We start from the raw sequence: 17,115 nt of genomic DNA on the forward strand, positions 1-17,115 counted from the left end.
TGTCCCAGCAGCTTCCGTGAAAGGGTCAGGACCTGCGAGGAGAAGGCAGGCTACAGGATTGCAAATGGAACACCTTCCAGACCAGCAAGGGTGTTGCCAAAGCTAGTAATCTTCCAGTGCCTTTTCCTTTCCCGCATCAGCCTGGATACAGCTGGTGTTTAGAAGTTATAACTCAGGTGCTAAGAGCATGCCAAAGGAACCATCCTTTTGTGGTGTGTATCCTCTGCTTTACAAGAGCCATAGCTCAACTGAAGTGCTCCCAGTGACAAGGGGAAGCAAACTGGCTTTCAGGATGCTCATTGTTACAGGAGATGCTTGTGCCAGTTCAACCAGAGCTGAGAATAAAACCTCCATCAAAGCAAGAGAAAGCATCTCTCCTATCCTACTAGTTGCCCACTGCAGCGTTATGCTACTCTAAAATGATCTGCAAGAGAAACAAGAGTGCCTTTATGCTGTTTCTCAGCAGCTCATAAAGAGTTTGAAGCTGGAAACCCCTTCACACCCCTTCATTTCCACTGAGTCCAGTGTAGCATGAGACCTGCACTCCCAGAGCACAGCCAAAGCTGCAGCTTTCCTCAGCTCTTAATCAAATGGAGATATTCTATCTGGGAATAAAAAGGGATGACTTTTATTTGCTCACCTTTTGAAAACATTTTAAGAGGTACTCTAGTGAGTTCCTACCCTTTATCTGCATATCAATTATTCATTATTTTCATTAAGGAAAACCAAGCCAGCTATCTTCATGAGCATGAAAGATATCTGTAATGTTCTCTCTTCTCTCTCTCTCTCTCTCTTTCTCTCTCTCTGCCCCTCACACATTTTCATTTTGAGATTATTTTAAATCCATATATACTGAAATAGGAAATGTGTGGGTTTTATTAGGAATAAAACTTTAGGGTTTTTCCCCCCCTACCGATTTTTCATAGATTTATGGATCCATAATCATTCACGTCACAGCCTGAGGGAAATGAGGATGGAACAGGATAATAGCCCCTAAATCCCCTCCTCTAAGCACTCAGATCTTTGCTGTCAGCAAGATTAAAACGGTCAACAGCAGTCTTCATATGTCTATATCCCACACGGAGCTTTCACAACAACTGAAGTGGTGGCTGGCAGAGAGAAAAATGCAGAACCACTGCTGTGCATGATACTGCTGAGATAAAGAGAGAAGAAAACAGGATTGTCAGCCTTTGTAGTGTTGGAAAGGACTGGTGTTAGTTTCTTGATTAGGTGAATGCAAAGAAGGGAGAAGAGTAAAGAATAATAGTATGTTGCAGTTTAACATGCAGCGAGAGTTTCCCTTCCTGAAACGTAAAGGCAGAGAGGGGGAAGCACCAAACATCCTCCCACAGCAGAACAAGGGGAAGGATAATGAAGGCATGCATGTAGACAAGCAGAGCGGTTTTCCTGCTAACGGTCCCTTGAACACCCAGTCCCTACTGCTACTGGGACCTGAGGGGAATTACAACTATTATGTGGATGATGAAGATGAGGAAGACGAAGAGAAAGAACAAAGAAAATGGCCAAGTGAAGATGCATTTAAGGGAGAAAACAAGGCCTCATCATTCATTCCTTGTTCTCCTGCCCCTTCTGCCAGAGCCCCAGCCACAGCATCTGCTCCGTCCATGCTGAACATCAACGTTGGTGGCCAAAGCTACCGTCTCACCTACCAGGCAGTGGCCATCTATCCCAAGACCCGCCTGGGCCGCCTGGCCACCTCCACTGACCGTCATTGCCAGCTGGGCCTGTGTGATGACTATGCTGCCCAGGTTGATGAGTATTTCTTTGACCGGGACCCAGCCGTCTTCCAGCTGGTGTACAACTTCTATGCCTCAGGGGTGCTGCGTGTGCGGGACGAGCTGTGCCCCTGTAGCTTCCTGGAGGAGTTGAGCTACTGGGGCGTGCGTCTCAAATACACCCCTCGCTGTTGCCGCATCTGCTTCGAGGAGCGCCGTGACGAGCTGAGAGAACAGCTGAAGGTCCAGCGGGAGCTGCGCTCCCAGGCAGAGGCTGAGGAGAACGAGCAGCTCTTCCACCACATGCGCTACTATGGTCCCCAGCGTTGGCGCCTCTGGAACCTCATGGAGAAGCCCTTCTCCTCTGTCACTGCCAAGGTGATGGCAGTGGCCTCCAGCTTCTTTGTGCTCATCTCCGTGGTGGCCCTGGCACTCAACACTGTGGAGGAGATGCAGCAGGTAGACTGGAAGAGTGGGGACAGCCGGCCTGTCTTGGAGCACATTGAGACCCTGTGCATTGCATTCTTCACACTGGAGTACCTGCTGCGCTTGGTCTCTACCCCAGACCTACGCCGCTTTGCCAGCAGCGCCCTCAATGCAGTAGACCTCATTGCCATCCTGCCCCTCTATCTGCAGCTGCTGCTCGAATGCTTTACTGATGATGACCAGCCCCGGGGTCGGGGCTCTCAGCATGAGCACGATATCGAGAAGGTGGGACGGGTGGGCAAGGTAGGACAAGTGCTTCGCATCATGCGCCTCATGCGCATCTTCCGCATCCTCAAGCTGGCCCGCCACTCCACAGGGCTGCGTGCCTTTGGCTTTACCTTGCGCCAGTGCTACCAGCAGGTGGGCTGCCTTTTGCTCTTCATTGCTATGGGGATCTTCGCCTTCTCTGCCATGGTCTACACAGTGGAGCATGACGTCTCCAGCACCAACTTCACCAGCATTCCCCATGCTTGGTGGTGGGCTGCTGTAAGTAAACACATCTTACCTTGCTGGGTATCCGGAGGTCCCCCTTCCCTTACCCTCCCCTTCCTTGCTGGAGCTGCTGGCAGCCTTGAAAACAACAGGCTCAGATCAGTGAACATCTGCTCTGAATTCTGAGCTTACAGGACATATGCACTCACTCACACACACACACACACGCATGCACTCATTCACCTCTGTGGTAAGCTTAAAGGCTTAATCAGGCAGGAAGCGTTGAAATTGCCATCTCTCCAAATGCAGGAAGTATTTGCACTTTTAAAGAAGAAACAGGCAAAGAGATGGGAAAGAAAAGATTTCCCCATTTAATGCCATTGTCAGTGTTGCCAAAAACAAAAGGAAGGAAAACAAAAATGAAAGCATCAGGCTATCTGGTTGCAGGTGGACACAGGATTTTCATTCTTATTCTATTTGCAGATCTTCTGTGATCCATCATACAACTGCAAGATGATAAGACATAGCTTATTAACTATTGTCAGGTCACTCAAACTTTAAAAGCGAAAGCTGTCCCAGAGCTCTGGCTGTTAAAGTTGCATTAGGACCAACAGTTGTTTTACACAAGAGATTGTGTTCTGTTGTGCTGCAGAAGATGTGTGCATGTATAGCATTCTGGATGAAACCAGGAGGTAGCTAGGCATTGCAGATGCTGAGGGGAGGCAAAGGGCCTCTAACTTGGCCACCCATAACCCTAAGACACAGACATTTATGCAAGGCCCCAGGACTGAGCCCTGGGCATGGCTATGGGTCTAGCTCTGTCCCAGTCACTTCCCTGGAGAAAGAAGCCCATGCAAATGGACTGGATAGGAGTCAGAACATCTCATGCTGGTTGATCAGCATAGACACTGGATGCCAGAGCTGCGTGTGGGGCCCACAGAACAGTAATCCCAGCCCATCCAAGGTCACTTCTGGCCAGCAGTCCTGGAGCCCACGGTCTGCACTTCTAGTCCAGCAATGACCAATGAGGTGTGGTGGTTTACCATACATATGTTTGTAGTGATTCAGCTCATGGCAGAAAAACTGGCCCTACAGACACACATAGACATTTACATACGCACATGCATATATGCACCAGTGCTGAATATCCTTTAAGCTGGGACATGGGAAGGATGGAAAAATCAGTGAATAAAGGAAAGGGTTCTGTAATGTGACCTTTGCAGATCATCCGTAAGTGATATATACAGGTTATGAAAACATTCCTGCTTCATACATTGCTAGAATGAGGACATCAGTCTTATGTTTTGTTTTCTGAACATGCAGGTTATATGCAAAATCTTTAGGGCTCATTTCTGCAAACTAGTGACACCGTAATCATTTAGATATTCCTAAGAAACTTACATGACTATGTGAAAAAGGCCTATTTAGCTGAGTAAGTTTCTTTAAAACAGAAGCTGTAGCATGCACATTGCAATTCCAAGGCATGAAACACTTTTTAAAGGCTATCTGTTCTTTAAGACTGCAAATTAAATATCTGGATCACTCAAATTTTATTAAAATCCAACAGTGTTCACAGTCTCCCACATGCAAGAGAAGAAGCATCCCTCCTAAACTATTACAGGCAATGTATAAGACTATGCCAGTGGAACAGAACCTTATCAGAGGATAATGATTTTCTCCTGGCTGGTAGAGATAAACATCTTACCTTCATCTCAGTATTTATTTTTGGAGATATTTATCCTGTATTATCATTCAAATCCAGTGACTTAATTTCCATTAAAGCGAGTGACTAATCCTTTTTATTCCACAGGAAGCACCAGGTGCATCCTACAAATGTGCTCACCCAATGCTGTTTCATGTACCCTAATGCTTTCTTCACTGGAAATAACATTTTATTTAGGATGTTAGAGGATGGCAGGCTGCACACTGTGACCTTCCAAAGAATTATTTATTTATTTATTCTGAAGCCACTTACTGTGGCTAAAGCCACAAGGGCATTACAGTGAAAGTCCTACAGCCTGTGGCTGACTTCTGCCAGAGATTTTTTTACTGTTTCATGGATACACACAGTGTGTTGAGACATTGTGAAAAAAAAAATAAAATTCACTGACTGAAAAAGTCTCTAGTCTCTTGCACTGACTAGAAAGTGCCAGGTGGCAAAAGCCTGCAAGTTTTACTTGCCAGAGAAAAGTAAGTTATATTTACTAAATGTAAAAATTATAAAAAAATCAAGATGTGTGCAATGGAAGTAACTAAATTAGGAGTTATTTTATGCTGACTGTTTGGGAATACATAATTCATATGTAGCATCCCCATAATCAAACACCCATGAATTTTTGAAACGGAATTTTACAGTGAAAGTATCATAGTACTTGGTATAGTATGGGGCTGAGAGGAAAAATGTCTGTGAAACTATGTAGACAATGTAATGGCAAAGTGTACAGATTCATATAAAACAGATACATTACATACTACCACTCTCAAAGAAAAAAAAACAAACCAAAACCAAACAAAAAACAACAGCAACCAAACCCAAAACATTTTAAACAACCCTCAAATACTTCTTTAAAAAAGGGAATTCAGCAAAAATTTCCCACCTGGGTACTCACTTAGCACTATTAATATATATGTTGCAAGCATATCTTGCAAGCAAAAAATTCCAAGCTACAGTTCCTTGTAGGTATGTTATCATTAAAGAGGATTTTATCTAGAAACTTCAAAGTCCTGGATCACTTCTTCCTATAGTGCAAATATTATGAAATTACATTTCACAATTAGCTGAAGATTTTCATGTGTTTTGCATTAGTTCCTGCAATATATATGACAAACACAGGTAAAACTCAAAATATAACCCATGGACTAAGTCCCAAATACTGGGGTTTATCAGCACACTGGATTTAGAAACAGGGCATCTGGTCCAAGTGACAATGAGGGAGCAGGGTTGCAGCTATCAGTGGATTTGCATGGTCAGGGAGCCCCATCTATTCTCTCACTGGATCCAAGCAAACTCACCTTCTGGACAGGTTGGTGTGGAAATTGTTTGGAAATTCCCTCTGCAGGGCAAAGCTTCTAAAAATCCTCCTAAATGGTATCTAATCATTGTCTTTCTTTACTTCATGGGAGGGATTTTTTTAAAAAGGCATATTTTCTATAAGATGGATGGTACAAAAAAAAAAGGCATTACAGAGTATTTCAGACTTACGATGCAAAGTAAAAAAACACTAACTTTAAAATTGTCCCTGATCAGTGAACATATCTGTTTATATATTTCTTCCCAGCTAATAAGCTGAATGTCAATTTGCCTGTAGGTCAGCATCTCTACAGTGGGATATGGTGATATGTGTCCAGAAACTCACCTTGGTCGCCTGTTTGCTTTCCTCTGCATTGCTTTTGGAATAATCCTGAATGGCATGCCCATCTCCATCCTCTACAACAAATTCTCAGACTATTACAGCAAGCTGAAGGCTTACGAGTACACAGCTCTCAAGAAAGAAAGAGGGAAGGTTGACTTCACACGGAGAGCCATGAAGAAAATATCTGAGTGCTGTGGAGAAGGTGCAACCCACTCTTTGTCATAGCAATGACACAGCTTGTGCTTTGGATATTGGGAGGAAATGGAGAAGCTGAAGGAGAAAGAAGAAAAACAGATCAGCCAAGCTAAGTGAAGATAAACAGAAGAGGCCAAAAGTAACAGTAGATGGTGAAATCTGTTTTGAAGGGGGTTGTTTTTGAAACTAAAAAGGTCCAGATTACAACAATTTTTTTAAAAACTTTGCTATATGGTGAGCAGAACTAAAGCACTCATCAACTCTCTGAAATTACCTTCTTCAGATTAACCACTCAGAAACTCTGAATTAGATCTACACGGAGATCTAGCCTCCTGCTACTGATTAGATTGGCAATAAAGACCCACCCTAAATAGTACCAAAGGAAAACAAATTGGTGTCATTAAGGGTCAGCCACCTCACTGCTGTCAAGGCAGTCTCAAAAATGAAACAAATAGAATACCCAATATACTGATTGCATTGCTTGAATTGGTTTCACATCTGCTTTCAAATCCAGGAAAACAGCCTAGAGCATTTACCTAAATATTAGCAGCAGCTACACTCCTTAAGATTTCAGCTTCTGTTTCCACTGTCAGATAGCTATGCTTCACTCTTCCAATTTTATTTTTCAAATGCAGCCCTGCAAATTATTCCTATTTTCATGTCCAAGCAAGCAATACACTGCTTTCAGCATTCCCTCCACCACCACACCCATAACTATATTTCATTGTGACAAGAACTAATGAAGAATTCTGGAGTTTGAGTTGATAAATCTCATTGATCAATTTTGAAAACATTTTTAAACACAAGTCTTTTTAGGTGTAGTATTAAATAATAATCTAAATTTATTTTACAGTATTTAACTTATCTATTTATTGAATTGTTAGAATAATAGGCCTGTCATGGGACGTAAGTGTTAAAGCAGCATTTAAAAAGGAATCAAATTAAATATGTAATGGATAGTATCTCATAAAGTCTGTTGATCACAAAGGATCTTATCAGCACTTATCTCTAAACAATTTTAAATATAGTTTAAAGTCAAGATACTTTATCTAGTACATACAGCCATTAGGGACATAATCCTGACCCTTAGCTCACCCTCAAGGGTACTTTGTGTCCTAAAATTACTGGGTCTCCTTGCACAGCTGGATGCGATTTTTCATGTGTCTAAACTTGCCCCCAAACCTACAAAACAAATAAAAATTACAATTAAATGGAATCACAGTTTCATGTATGACTTCACAGCAAATCAGGAATATTCTTTTTACATAAGAGCAATCATACCAATTTAGAAATAGTAAGTTGAATAACAGATCTGAAAGAAAAATTACTTTATTGATAATTAGATACAAAGAGCCTTAAGGAAAAAAGTGTCATGAAAAGGAGCAATGGTAACAATCACCGATATGACCCATGGCTGTTTGCTGTTGCAAAGCATCCTGATGACAGGGATGCATTTTAAAACTCTTGAACTCTCATGTTTTGTCTGTGCTGCCCTGCTGAATGCAAATGGCTGCATTCAAATTTCAGGACCACAAGGGAGACAATAGTGTGAAGCTCACTCTGGGACAGCTGAGGGTGAAAAAGTTCATTAATTTTGCTATGTCCATGCGAATTGTGTCAAGCATGGGGACATTTCTCCTTTCAATGGTGAGAAGGTAATTAGTAACCAACTTGCTCTTCTCATTCTCTACCTCCAGACAAACGTATCATAAGCCCATCTGTCATTTTGTTCTTTAGGAATGACAGGCAGCACATTGTGTGCTGATCAGCTCTGTTAAAAGCTAAACCATGTCTTTAAAGCACAGCTGAGCCCTGGGAGTTCAATGTGATAGATGTTTGCTGCTCTGGACTGCACACAATGCAGCAGGCACAATCCTGGCACTCACTGAGAAGAATAGGTGCTTTACTTTGGCTCTAGGGACAGTATGAATTTGTATGGCCCTTCTGCACAGCAACAAGAGGACAAGAAGTTTCCAGAAACCACAGGAAACTGCTTACTGCAGTTGAGTGAGTTGGGAGGTAACAAGCATGCAAAAACACAACTATGCTTTATTTTCAACATGCAGCTGGAGTTAGATCCCTTAAAGGGACTTAAAACGCGGTGATTACTCAACTTTCCAAGATACTGGACACTTTAATTTCTTTGCTGAAGTAATGACCATGCAGATGGGATGCAGATGCTCAGCTCTGCATAGCAAGCTCAGCAGCTTCTTGCCACCTACGGAAATTGAAAGCCTGAACACTTATTCTGCTGAGACTGGACTTTGTCACAGGCTCAGACCTGACAGATATCACTATTTTCCACCCCACTTGTCTCACCTGCAGGACCCATTGAAGTAGATGTTTTTCAAGACATATCAGGGAATAGGCTTTCCACAAAAAACACGAGCAGAAGAAGTCTTCTCTCTTTTAGTGAGGAGTCAGAATTCAATGTCCTTGGCAAGTGCTTTCCTATCTGTCCAACAAGATTTTAATGCACAAGTCCCATAGCACTGCTATAACCACTCAAATACATTTGGAGAGAGTCTCCTGCACCCCTCTAGCTGAATCTGTTCCATTTTGCACCAGGTAAATAATGGCCCAATGTCACTTGTAAAAGAAAGACCATAGAGCTTGGTGTTTCCAGCACTCATCTGGGTGCAAAGGTGTGGGTCACAGACCCTGCTTCAACAAAAAAGCTATGAAAGTACCCTGACCAAGCAGCAAAATCTTCCCAAACTTACAGTCTCCTCTGGCCCTAGCAATTTTCAGTTGACAACTTTAGTCTGCAAGGACTCCAGAGTCAGTCCCCATACACTACAGCCACATGAAGGTAAAATGCTTACTTCGAGAACCCTACAGGCTCATGGTTATGGGCAAAAACACTGACAGACACAGAGGAGAACAATTTCTGTCCCCTTAGAAGAAGATATTGTAACCAGTACCACCAGGTCCCATCTGGGTGCACTGAGCACCAATGTCATCACGTTTTGGGCAGCTCAGCTTACCCAGTGCCTGTCCTACTCTCTTTCCTCAATGCACTTTGCCCCCTTACCCCTCTGCCATCCAGCCCCACCAGCTTTGGGACCATCTTGATTGCTCTGTGCACTGATTCATCACAAAAATGTGACTGTTTGGGGGAGCGTGGGTAGATTCTCGCTTGATTCATGACCAAGCTCAACGCTGAAAGCTCTGATTAACACCTAGAGCTGGCACAAGATACATGGTAGAAGTATGCAATCTGGAGGACAGACCTCTCTGGCTATGAAACACTAAGCACAAGACTACGTAAAGTTCCTGGTTATTGTTTTGTAATTACCTGACTCCCCTGCCCTGCTGCACTGAGAAGATGAACCGGTTCCTAGTGGAGTAAAGCACTTTCCAGAAAACCAGAAGTTAGTCCTTGGTAGGTTTTTTTTTCAGGCAAAACTCATAATTTTGTTCTCTGGATTACTTTATCCAGCTTTCTGCCTTGTGGCTTAACTGATCTTAAGCATAAGTGTGTGCATTTCAAGAGGAAAGAGTACGCCTAAAGTTGATGTATGACTACACCAGTCAGACATTGCCTGGATTGCCCAAAGTTGTGTCAGTGCCAGCACTTTCTGTGTGGATGGTCCTCCCATAAAGTCCTCTCCTGCTGTGAGAGTCTGTCTGAGGCTCATACCATACCAAGTGTACCTCCAGCCAGCTCAGAGGAAGGAATGAGTTCATATTCCCACAGAACAAACTTCTGACAATCTGAAGAAGGCTGTGCAAAACCAGCTGGTTTTCAAATAGGATGTAGCACTTTTGCCATTTTCTTGTTAACACTGAGAAGGACTCAATTTATTCTGCCACATTCACTAAGACCTTCAATGGCATTATCACCATCCCTAGATTACTCAAAGGAAAGAGTCAAGTGGTATACATGACAACATCCAGAAACAATGCAGGAGTCATGATTGTCTTAGTTACTTGAATGCCATAGGGCTTTGACAGTCAAAAGGTTTTAAAATAAAACATCAAGGGAAAATATTAAACACAACAAATATGGGCAATACTATTAAAGTAGATAGGTCTTGTTTTATGAGATGCTAATTTGGCATAAGTAAGGTTTTGGGGAAACAGGGTGGAGGATTCTCTAACCACTGAGAAATTAAAAATCTCTCTGAATATGGTCATGATAAAGTCTTCTGTTTTAACTAACTGCAGATATTAATGAGACCCAGAGGGAGAAGGAAAATATGTTCTATCATTATGTTTCACTACGGGCTTAGTAACCATGGTGTGTCTCTGTTAGACAAAGAAACAGTCAGTTTATCTGGATGGCCTGCCTTCATTTCAGGAGAACTAAGTATTGTTTCTTCTACTTAATTTAGGCCAGGGAATTATTGGGGAATGAAAGAGGGGTGAAAAAGAAAAGGAAAAAAAAAAAAGAAAAAAAAAGGAGTAAAAAGAGAGAATTAAAAAAAAAAGAAAAAAAAGTGGGGGGGGGGGTAGAAATCTAGTCTGTCTCTACATGAGACAGTGGAAAGAATTCCAATTAGAATTTGCTTCTGCACAAATCCTTGTCTTAGAAGAAAATCATTTTTTCAATTCAGTTCTGCAGCTGTTTGCTTTTCTCATTCAGAAAGATAGCACTTACAGGGATAGCTACAGTAAACCACAGATTAATAGGCATCTGGTACTACTCCCAGGCTTCTAAGGCAAATAGCAATATTCAGTCTTTAAATATGTAAAACTTTAAAGATTATCAACTAGGAATACTTCAACATTTTTTATTATCAACTACAAATAACTCAATGTTTTTGAAAAATAATGGCTGTCAATAAGATTAGGAAAGAAAAATTTCAACTGTTTAGAACATTCTGGTTTTATGTTACGTAAAAATACGCTTATCGACTATTACAAAACCTTTATTGACTTCTTTATTTAGTAGTATAGAAATTACATGCCATTTGACTGTAATCCAGCTCTTTATCTAGGACTGAAAAAGGGAAAGGTCAGTGCTAGTTTTTATGTGCTTAGGCAATTTAATGGAAATATGCTGAGAAAAATTAAAGCCTTCTACAAGTAGGTCCTGAGATAGAGATTATTGAGGTTTTTAAATAAAAATTGTCACGGTCTAATTCTACTCTATAAAATTACTCTGTACTGTCATTCTAACTTCTAAAGTGGATTTGCTCCATTTATAAGCAAAAGATTTTGACCCCTGTTAATAACTAGATAAGCAAGTACCATGCTACAAAGTCAATCTTTTGCTACCACTTAATAATTGTTCTTCAGGCCACCAACACTCTTTCCTTCACCAGTTCTGGCAGATGGGGGTGGTTGGGGAGGGTGGGCGGAGACAGGGACGACAATGACACAGGACCATAGACCACACAACAAGCAAGCAAAAAAAAAAAAAAACAAAAACAAACACCGAAACCAGTAAGTTCCAGAAATTTAGGAAAATTCAGGAAATCACAGGCAGGTGGCGACAGCACATTTCTTTGTGATGGGGGGCTGCAAGGCCCTTTAGGCAGGGCAAGGTAGCTGGGTGGGTATCCTCGTGGGAAGTACAGTCCCTCATACAGAAAATTGTTCACTGCTGCCACTCAGAGGTTACAGGCTGCCAGATTCCCCTTTTCCTTACAAATATCTGATGCTTGCTACCTGCTGTGCCAGCTAGCTCTGCTGCATCTTTCTCAGGTGCAGAGTGTACCAAAAGCCTGGAGTCTTGTCACCAAGGGTGGAGTGTTTACAGTAATGTGAAAGTTCAACCATTTTCAATTATTTTGAAGAGAAATAATTCAGACATATCTCAAACATGTCTTTAAAATGGTACTACCTCTTCTTTTCGCTGCCCACTATCAAAAGATACAGAATTCGAAAGAGGCTTTAAATATTTTAACCTCTTCAGACAAATAGAGAAAAAAGGTCAGAAAAAATGCTTACTTGGAAGAACAGGTGGCATCAATTTGTAAAACAGCCTCTGAAAGCATTTCAGCCATAAGAATGACTGCCTTGAAAACTGGTGCCGTCACCACTGTGAAGATGACTTAATAGCAAATGTTGTGGCACACGATCTTCTTCATCTAACCATACTCTGTGAGCAGAAACTTCAATGACTATAACATATTGAACCAATACTACCTTAATACTTTTTTCCATAAAAAATGTTTTTTGGGGATGCTTTTAATTCAGTACATTTTTAAAATGAAAATGAAATGTTCTTCTTTTTTGTTTGGTTGGTTTTTTCCCCCACAAGTATCTTATTTACGTCTGTTTTGCTAACAAATAAAAACATTCTAATGACTTTTCAGTTCAATGCTTCTAGCACCTATTTGTACATGCCTGTATACCTGGAGGTCTGTCAGCTCCCTCCTCTATGCTTTCTATTTATTTTTTATTTATTCTAATAAAAGATGTAATCCATGTAGACACACTCCAGTTATATCACAGACTGACAAGTACAGGAATGACAGGCAGAACCAGCTGTGGGGAAGACAGGGAAAATTAGACAATCGTAAGATTTTTACATTTTGTAAAGCGTAAGTGTATTTGTCAGACATGTTCTGATTGAAAGAGATATAAATCCAACAATTAAAACCATCTTCCATAACAGCAGATGACAAGATGGTTAAACCCACTGCAACCAGTATGGCCCTTGATAAAACTTCAACACTACAAGAGAAAAACCACAAAGACATATAATGTTAAGGTGGGCATATGCAAGAAATTACTGCTATTAACTGAATTTAACCCACATATTTTCCAGTTTTCCAGCCATCAGTAACTTTCCCTTGCCTTAATCCCTCCCCATACCACAGCTTGTAAATACTACTACTGGCCACTTCGGATGCTACAGCCAAACAGGTTAGAGCATTTGCATACTTCTAAAAGAAAAAAAATCATGTCACGAAAAGCTTGAACTGCTGAAATTTGCAGTTATAAGGATGGGAGAAAAGGTTGAGGACCCGGTTATAATAGAACGGTATTTTTTAAATAGGAGTGAATGCTTTTCTTTATTAGATGGTTAATAAAATGGTATCTACCATTTATAGATCTTAAAAAAGGTTCCATATCCTAAAAGACCAGGGTCTCAAAACAAGATACGCAAAACAACCAAATAAAAAAACCCCTTATAATGGAAAGTTCAACTTACATAATGGAGCATGTAAGGGAACAAGTCAATGCAAAAGTTTTAAACCCCAATAAGAAAACAAGAAAACTGATTGAAGAATAATTTGGTTAAGAATATATGAACTTCTGTGTTTTCAGAAAGCAGATGAGGAATGTTGTACACACTAGTGAGGCAAAACGGATGAGTTTTGACAGTGATCTTTAATTTGACAATGCCAACTGTCTGATGGACAGTACAGACTTCTCCTAAGAAATCAGAAGGAAATGTGTCTTGATTAACTGCAATGAACACTTGCATGAATCTGTTTTAAAGATGTAAGAAATTAAAAAACCCTAATTTTAATGTTTGATTAGTACCATTTAATTTTTTAGACATGACACAATAATAGCAAGAACATTTGGCAGAAACCCTAAGTACCAAAAGGTGTGCATACATGGATATGGCTTTGTGTCCATTCCAACAGGTCTACAGCCCAACTAAACAAGAGATAGACAGGAGTAAGAAAGAAAATCTCACAACTTATGGGTCACAGTCGGCCTACAAAATGTATAGTGTCCCACAACGCTCCCCCTTTATTTCCAGCTAAGTCTGGAAATTAACCAATTGTGCACTTTCTGTTGACCCCACTTTTTCCTCAGTTCTGCACCCAGACACAAACTCAAGAGTCATTGTGTACATTTCCTGCTTTTGAAGAAAAGGTAAGTTGGTGAAGAGTCAGTGGAAAAGCAAAATACTGCTTGCTCTTGACAGATCCTGCTGTCAGCAGCAAAGAGGAATGCTGGTTCTTCTGTACCTTAAACCAAGCACTATTAAGGTGCAACAGTACCTGTGTGTATGCCCCTTTTTCCAAGCTAATGGAAAATACTCTCAAACACAGTAATATATACATTACTACCAAGGTAATGGGTCCTCTGTCTTCTAAGAATGAAAAATTAAACAATTATCACTACCTTTTCTGTCCTAGACTGTCCTAGCATTCACAGTGATTAAACATTGGTGGTTCACACTCCAGCTTCTGCCACGTAAAGTGAGAGGTGTTGGCTCTGGATGGCCAGAGGGGACAGTCACTTCACTTCTAGACAAGGGCTTTAAAACAAATGCCCCATAATTGCTGGCACAGCCTTTCTTCTGAGCGAGTAGCTGACACAAACACTTGCTGCATATGCGCTTCCGTTGTCTTCTTGGCAATAACACAATCACTACTAGCTATATTAAGATGCGGGCAATAATTTGATCAGTTTGGAAAACCTAAAGTAGGCAAAAATCCTTGTCAAGTACATTCAAAAAAATAAAAAAGACACACTTAAAAAAATCAAACCATTTTTGTTTCATAAGCTTTTAAAGATTTTACTTCTCAGCCTTCACACACACACAGAGTTAGATCAGGACAGAAATGGCACTGCATCCAACCAGCTTCTTCAGTGCAAGAAATTAGACCACTCTCTGACACACCTTAAGCCACTTAAACAACCTTTTGCACTCACATAACCTCTCCCTCTATTAAGGCCATTTCAGAATTTGGTTTCAACTGACATTAAAGACACACCTTAACAGCAAAATTTATGTTCTATCCCTGGTAGGAAAATAGTGCTGCCTACAGCATAACCTAAACTGATGTCTACTTAATTGAGAGTGGCATTTCTCAGTTTGTGGTAAGGAAAATTAGCAGTCATCACTCCAAATTACTACACATAACTTAAAATAAACCATACATGAAGACTCAAAAATGCAAATTAACTGCCTGGTACACACCAGTTAATGCAACCATAATTAAAGAACACAATCAAAGCATCACAGCAAATCCATGTAAGCAGATATCTGCAAGACTTTTGCTTTCAGTTTTTTAACACTTTCTCTAGCTTCGACTTAATTTCACTGCTCCCTGTAATCTTTGATTGGAAGTATGTCTGTGCCAGATTCTAAGCATTAGTTTATTCCCCTCAATAACCCAAAAATTCAGAGGGACTGTACCAGATTTTTTTTCTGCTGTTTTAGTCTGCCACTAATTATTCAGTCACAAATCTGTTGCATATTTTTTTCAAGCTGGGTTTTCTGGCAGTAACTGAGACTTTTTTAGATGCAGCTCACTACAGTTTAAATTCATTATCTGTTGCTAATTAAAACAATGTTTTATTGTCACAAAAGAAAATCCTGTTACAGAAACTAAGGAGCTGCAATCTTCAGTAACTGAGAAGATGTGTTACAAGCAGGACCACTTAATGCCAGTGCCAATCAGGTCTAATTGGGATTAACCTTTCAGTACTTACAAATACTGGTAAGCTTAGGTGGAATTAGAGGGGAGCACAGTCAGCAAGGTTTCAGTAAATCAAGAGATGCAAACAAACAATGTTAGAAAGTCTTTTCCTAACTATAACATTTATGTACTGGTCAAACTACCTAAGTAAACTATGAATTACAATTGGGTTTATGATTATTTCTATAAATTTGCTTATTTGAGTATCTTGTAATTTTTTTGTACTAAGAAATACTGCCCCCAGACAAGACCAGTGAGAAGCAATTGATTACTGGCATTAAGTGTTCCTGCTTGTAAACACATCCTCTCAGTTACTGAAGATTGCAGCTCATTAGTTTCTGTAACAGGATTTTCTTTTGTGACAATAAAATGGATTGTTTTAGTTAGCAACAGATAGTGAATTTAAACTGTGGTGAATTGTTTCTAAAGAAGTCTCAGTTACTGCCAAAAAAACCCAAGCTGAATGAAACACGCAACAGATTTATGATGAATAATTACAGAATTACAGAATCACAGATTGGGTCAGGTTGGAAGGGACCACAGTGGGGTCATCTGGTCCAACCTCCCTGTTCAACCAGGGTCATCCTAGAGCACATGGCACAGGATTGCATCCAGATGGTTCCTGAGTATCTCCAGTGAGGGAGACTCCACAACTTCTCTGGACAATCTGTTCCAAGTGCTCAGTCACCCACACAGAAAAGAAGTTCTTCCTCATGTTCAGGTGGAACTTCCTGTGCATCAGTTTCTGCTCTTTGACTCTTCTCCTATGGCTTGGCACCACTGAGAAGAGCCTTGATCCATCCTCTTGACACCCTCTCTTCCGATACTGATCAACATTGGTGAGATCCCCTCTCAGGTGTTTCTTCTTGAGGCTGAACAGGCCCAGCTCCTTCAGCCCCTCCTCATAACATCAACTTTGTAGCTTTAATTAGCAGTAGAACAAAACAGGGAGCAGAAAAAAAATTATACAACCCTTTTAAATTTTTGGCTTACTGAGGGGAATATCTAATCCTTAAAATCTGGCACAGACATACTTCCAGTCAAGAGGATTTCACAGGGCAATGAAAATATCATAGCTAGAGAATGTGCTAACAAACTGAATAGCAAAAAGCCATGTTAAGAATGTCTGCTGACAAGGATCTGATGTGATGCTTTGATTGTGTGCTTTAATGTTAGGGCCATGCAGGTGTGCCCTAGGGAACGAGAGTATTTTACCTCATGCTAAGCATGCAAGTCTGAGTTTCAGACTGGGTAATCTGATTGTGACGTGTGCTGAGCACTGCACTTCCCAATGGACTGCACGAGTAGGGGTGGAGCATCATGAACTCTGTTCATAAATACAGTAACTGAGGAGAATGATTTCAAGTATGTAAAATACAGGAACTTAAACCAGTTTACTTAATCACTGGCAGCCTTCAGGTAGTTGTATGGTACTTTATCTTGTGGAAGCTGTATCTTGGAAGAAGTAATGGCTATCTGCTATTAAAAATGAAGCCACATTTTATCAAGCTAATCAACAGTGAAGAGTGCCTCCTGCTGTTGGAGATCTAATTAACTGGTCTCTCTGTGTGG

The 17,115-nt window shown here is 40.8% G+C and overlaps 1 protein-coding gene across 1 annotated transcript; it reads left to right on the forward strand.

Moving 5' to 3' along the window:
* The first annotated feature begins 1,283 nt into the window (after positions 1-1,283).
* On the forward strand, positions 1,284-6,555 carry KCNV2 (potassium voltage-gated channel modifier subfamily V member 2). Its single transcript, XM_027709610.1, has 2 exons — positions 1,284-2,708; positions 5,963-6,555. Exons 1-2 carry the CDS (start codon positions 1,284-1,286, stop codon positions 6,230-6,232), a joined length of 1,695 nt encoding a protein of 564 aa, XP_027565411.1. The 3' UTR covers positions 6,233-6,555.
* Positions 6,556-17,115: the final 10,560 nt, after the last annotated feature.

Source organism: Neopelma chrysocephalum, unplaced genomic scaffold (genome assembly GCF_003984885.1).
Source record: "Neopelma chrysocephalum unplaced genomic scaffold, ASM398488v2 Primary Assembly neopelma1_96814, whole genome shotgun sequence".
In the NCBI taxonomy this organism is placed as follows: Eukaryota; Metazoa; Chordata; class Aves; order Passeriformes; family Pipridae; genus Neopelma; species Neopelma chrysocephalum.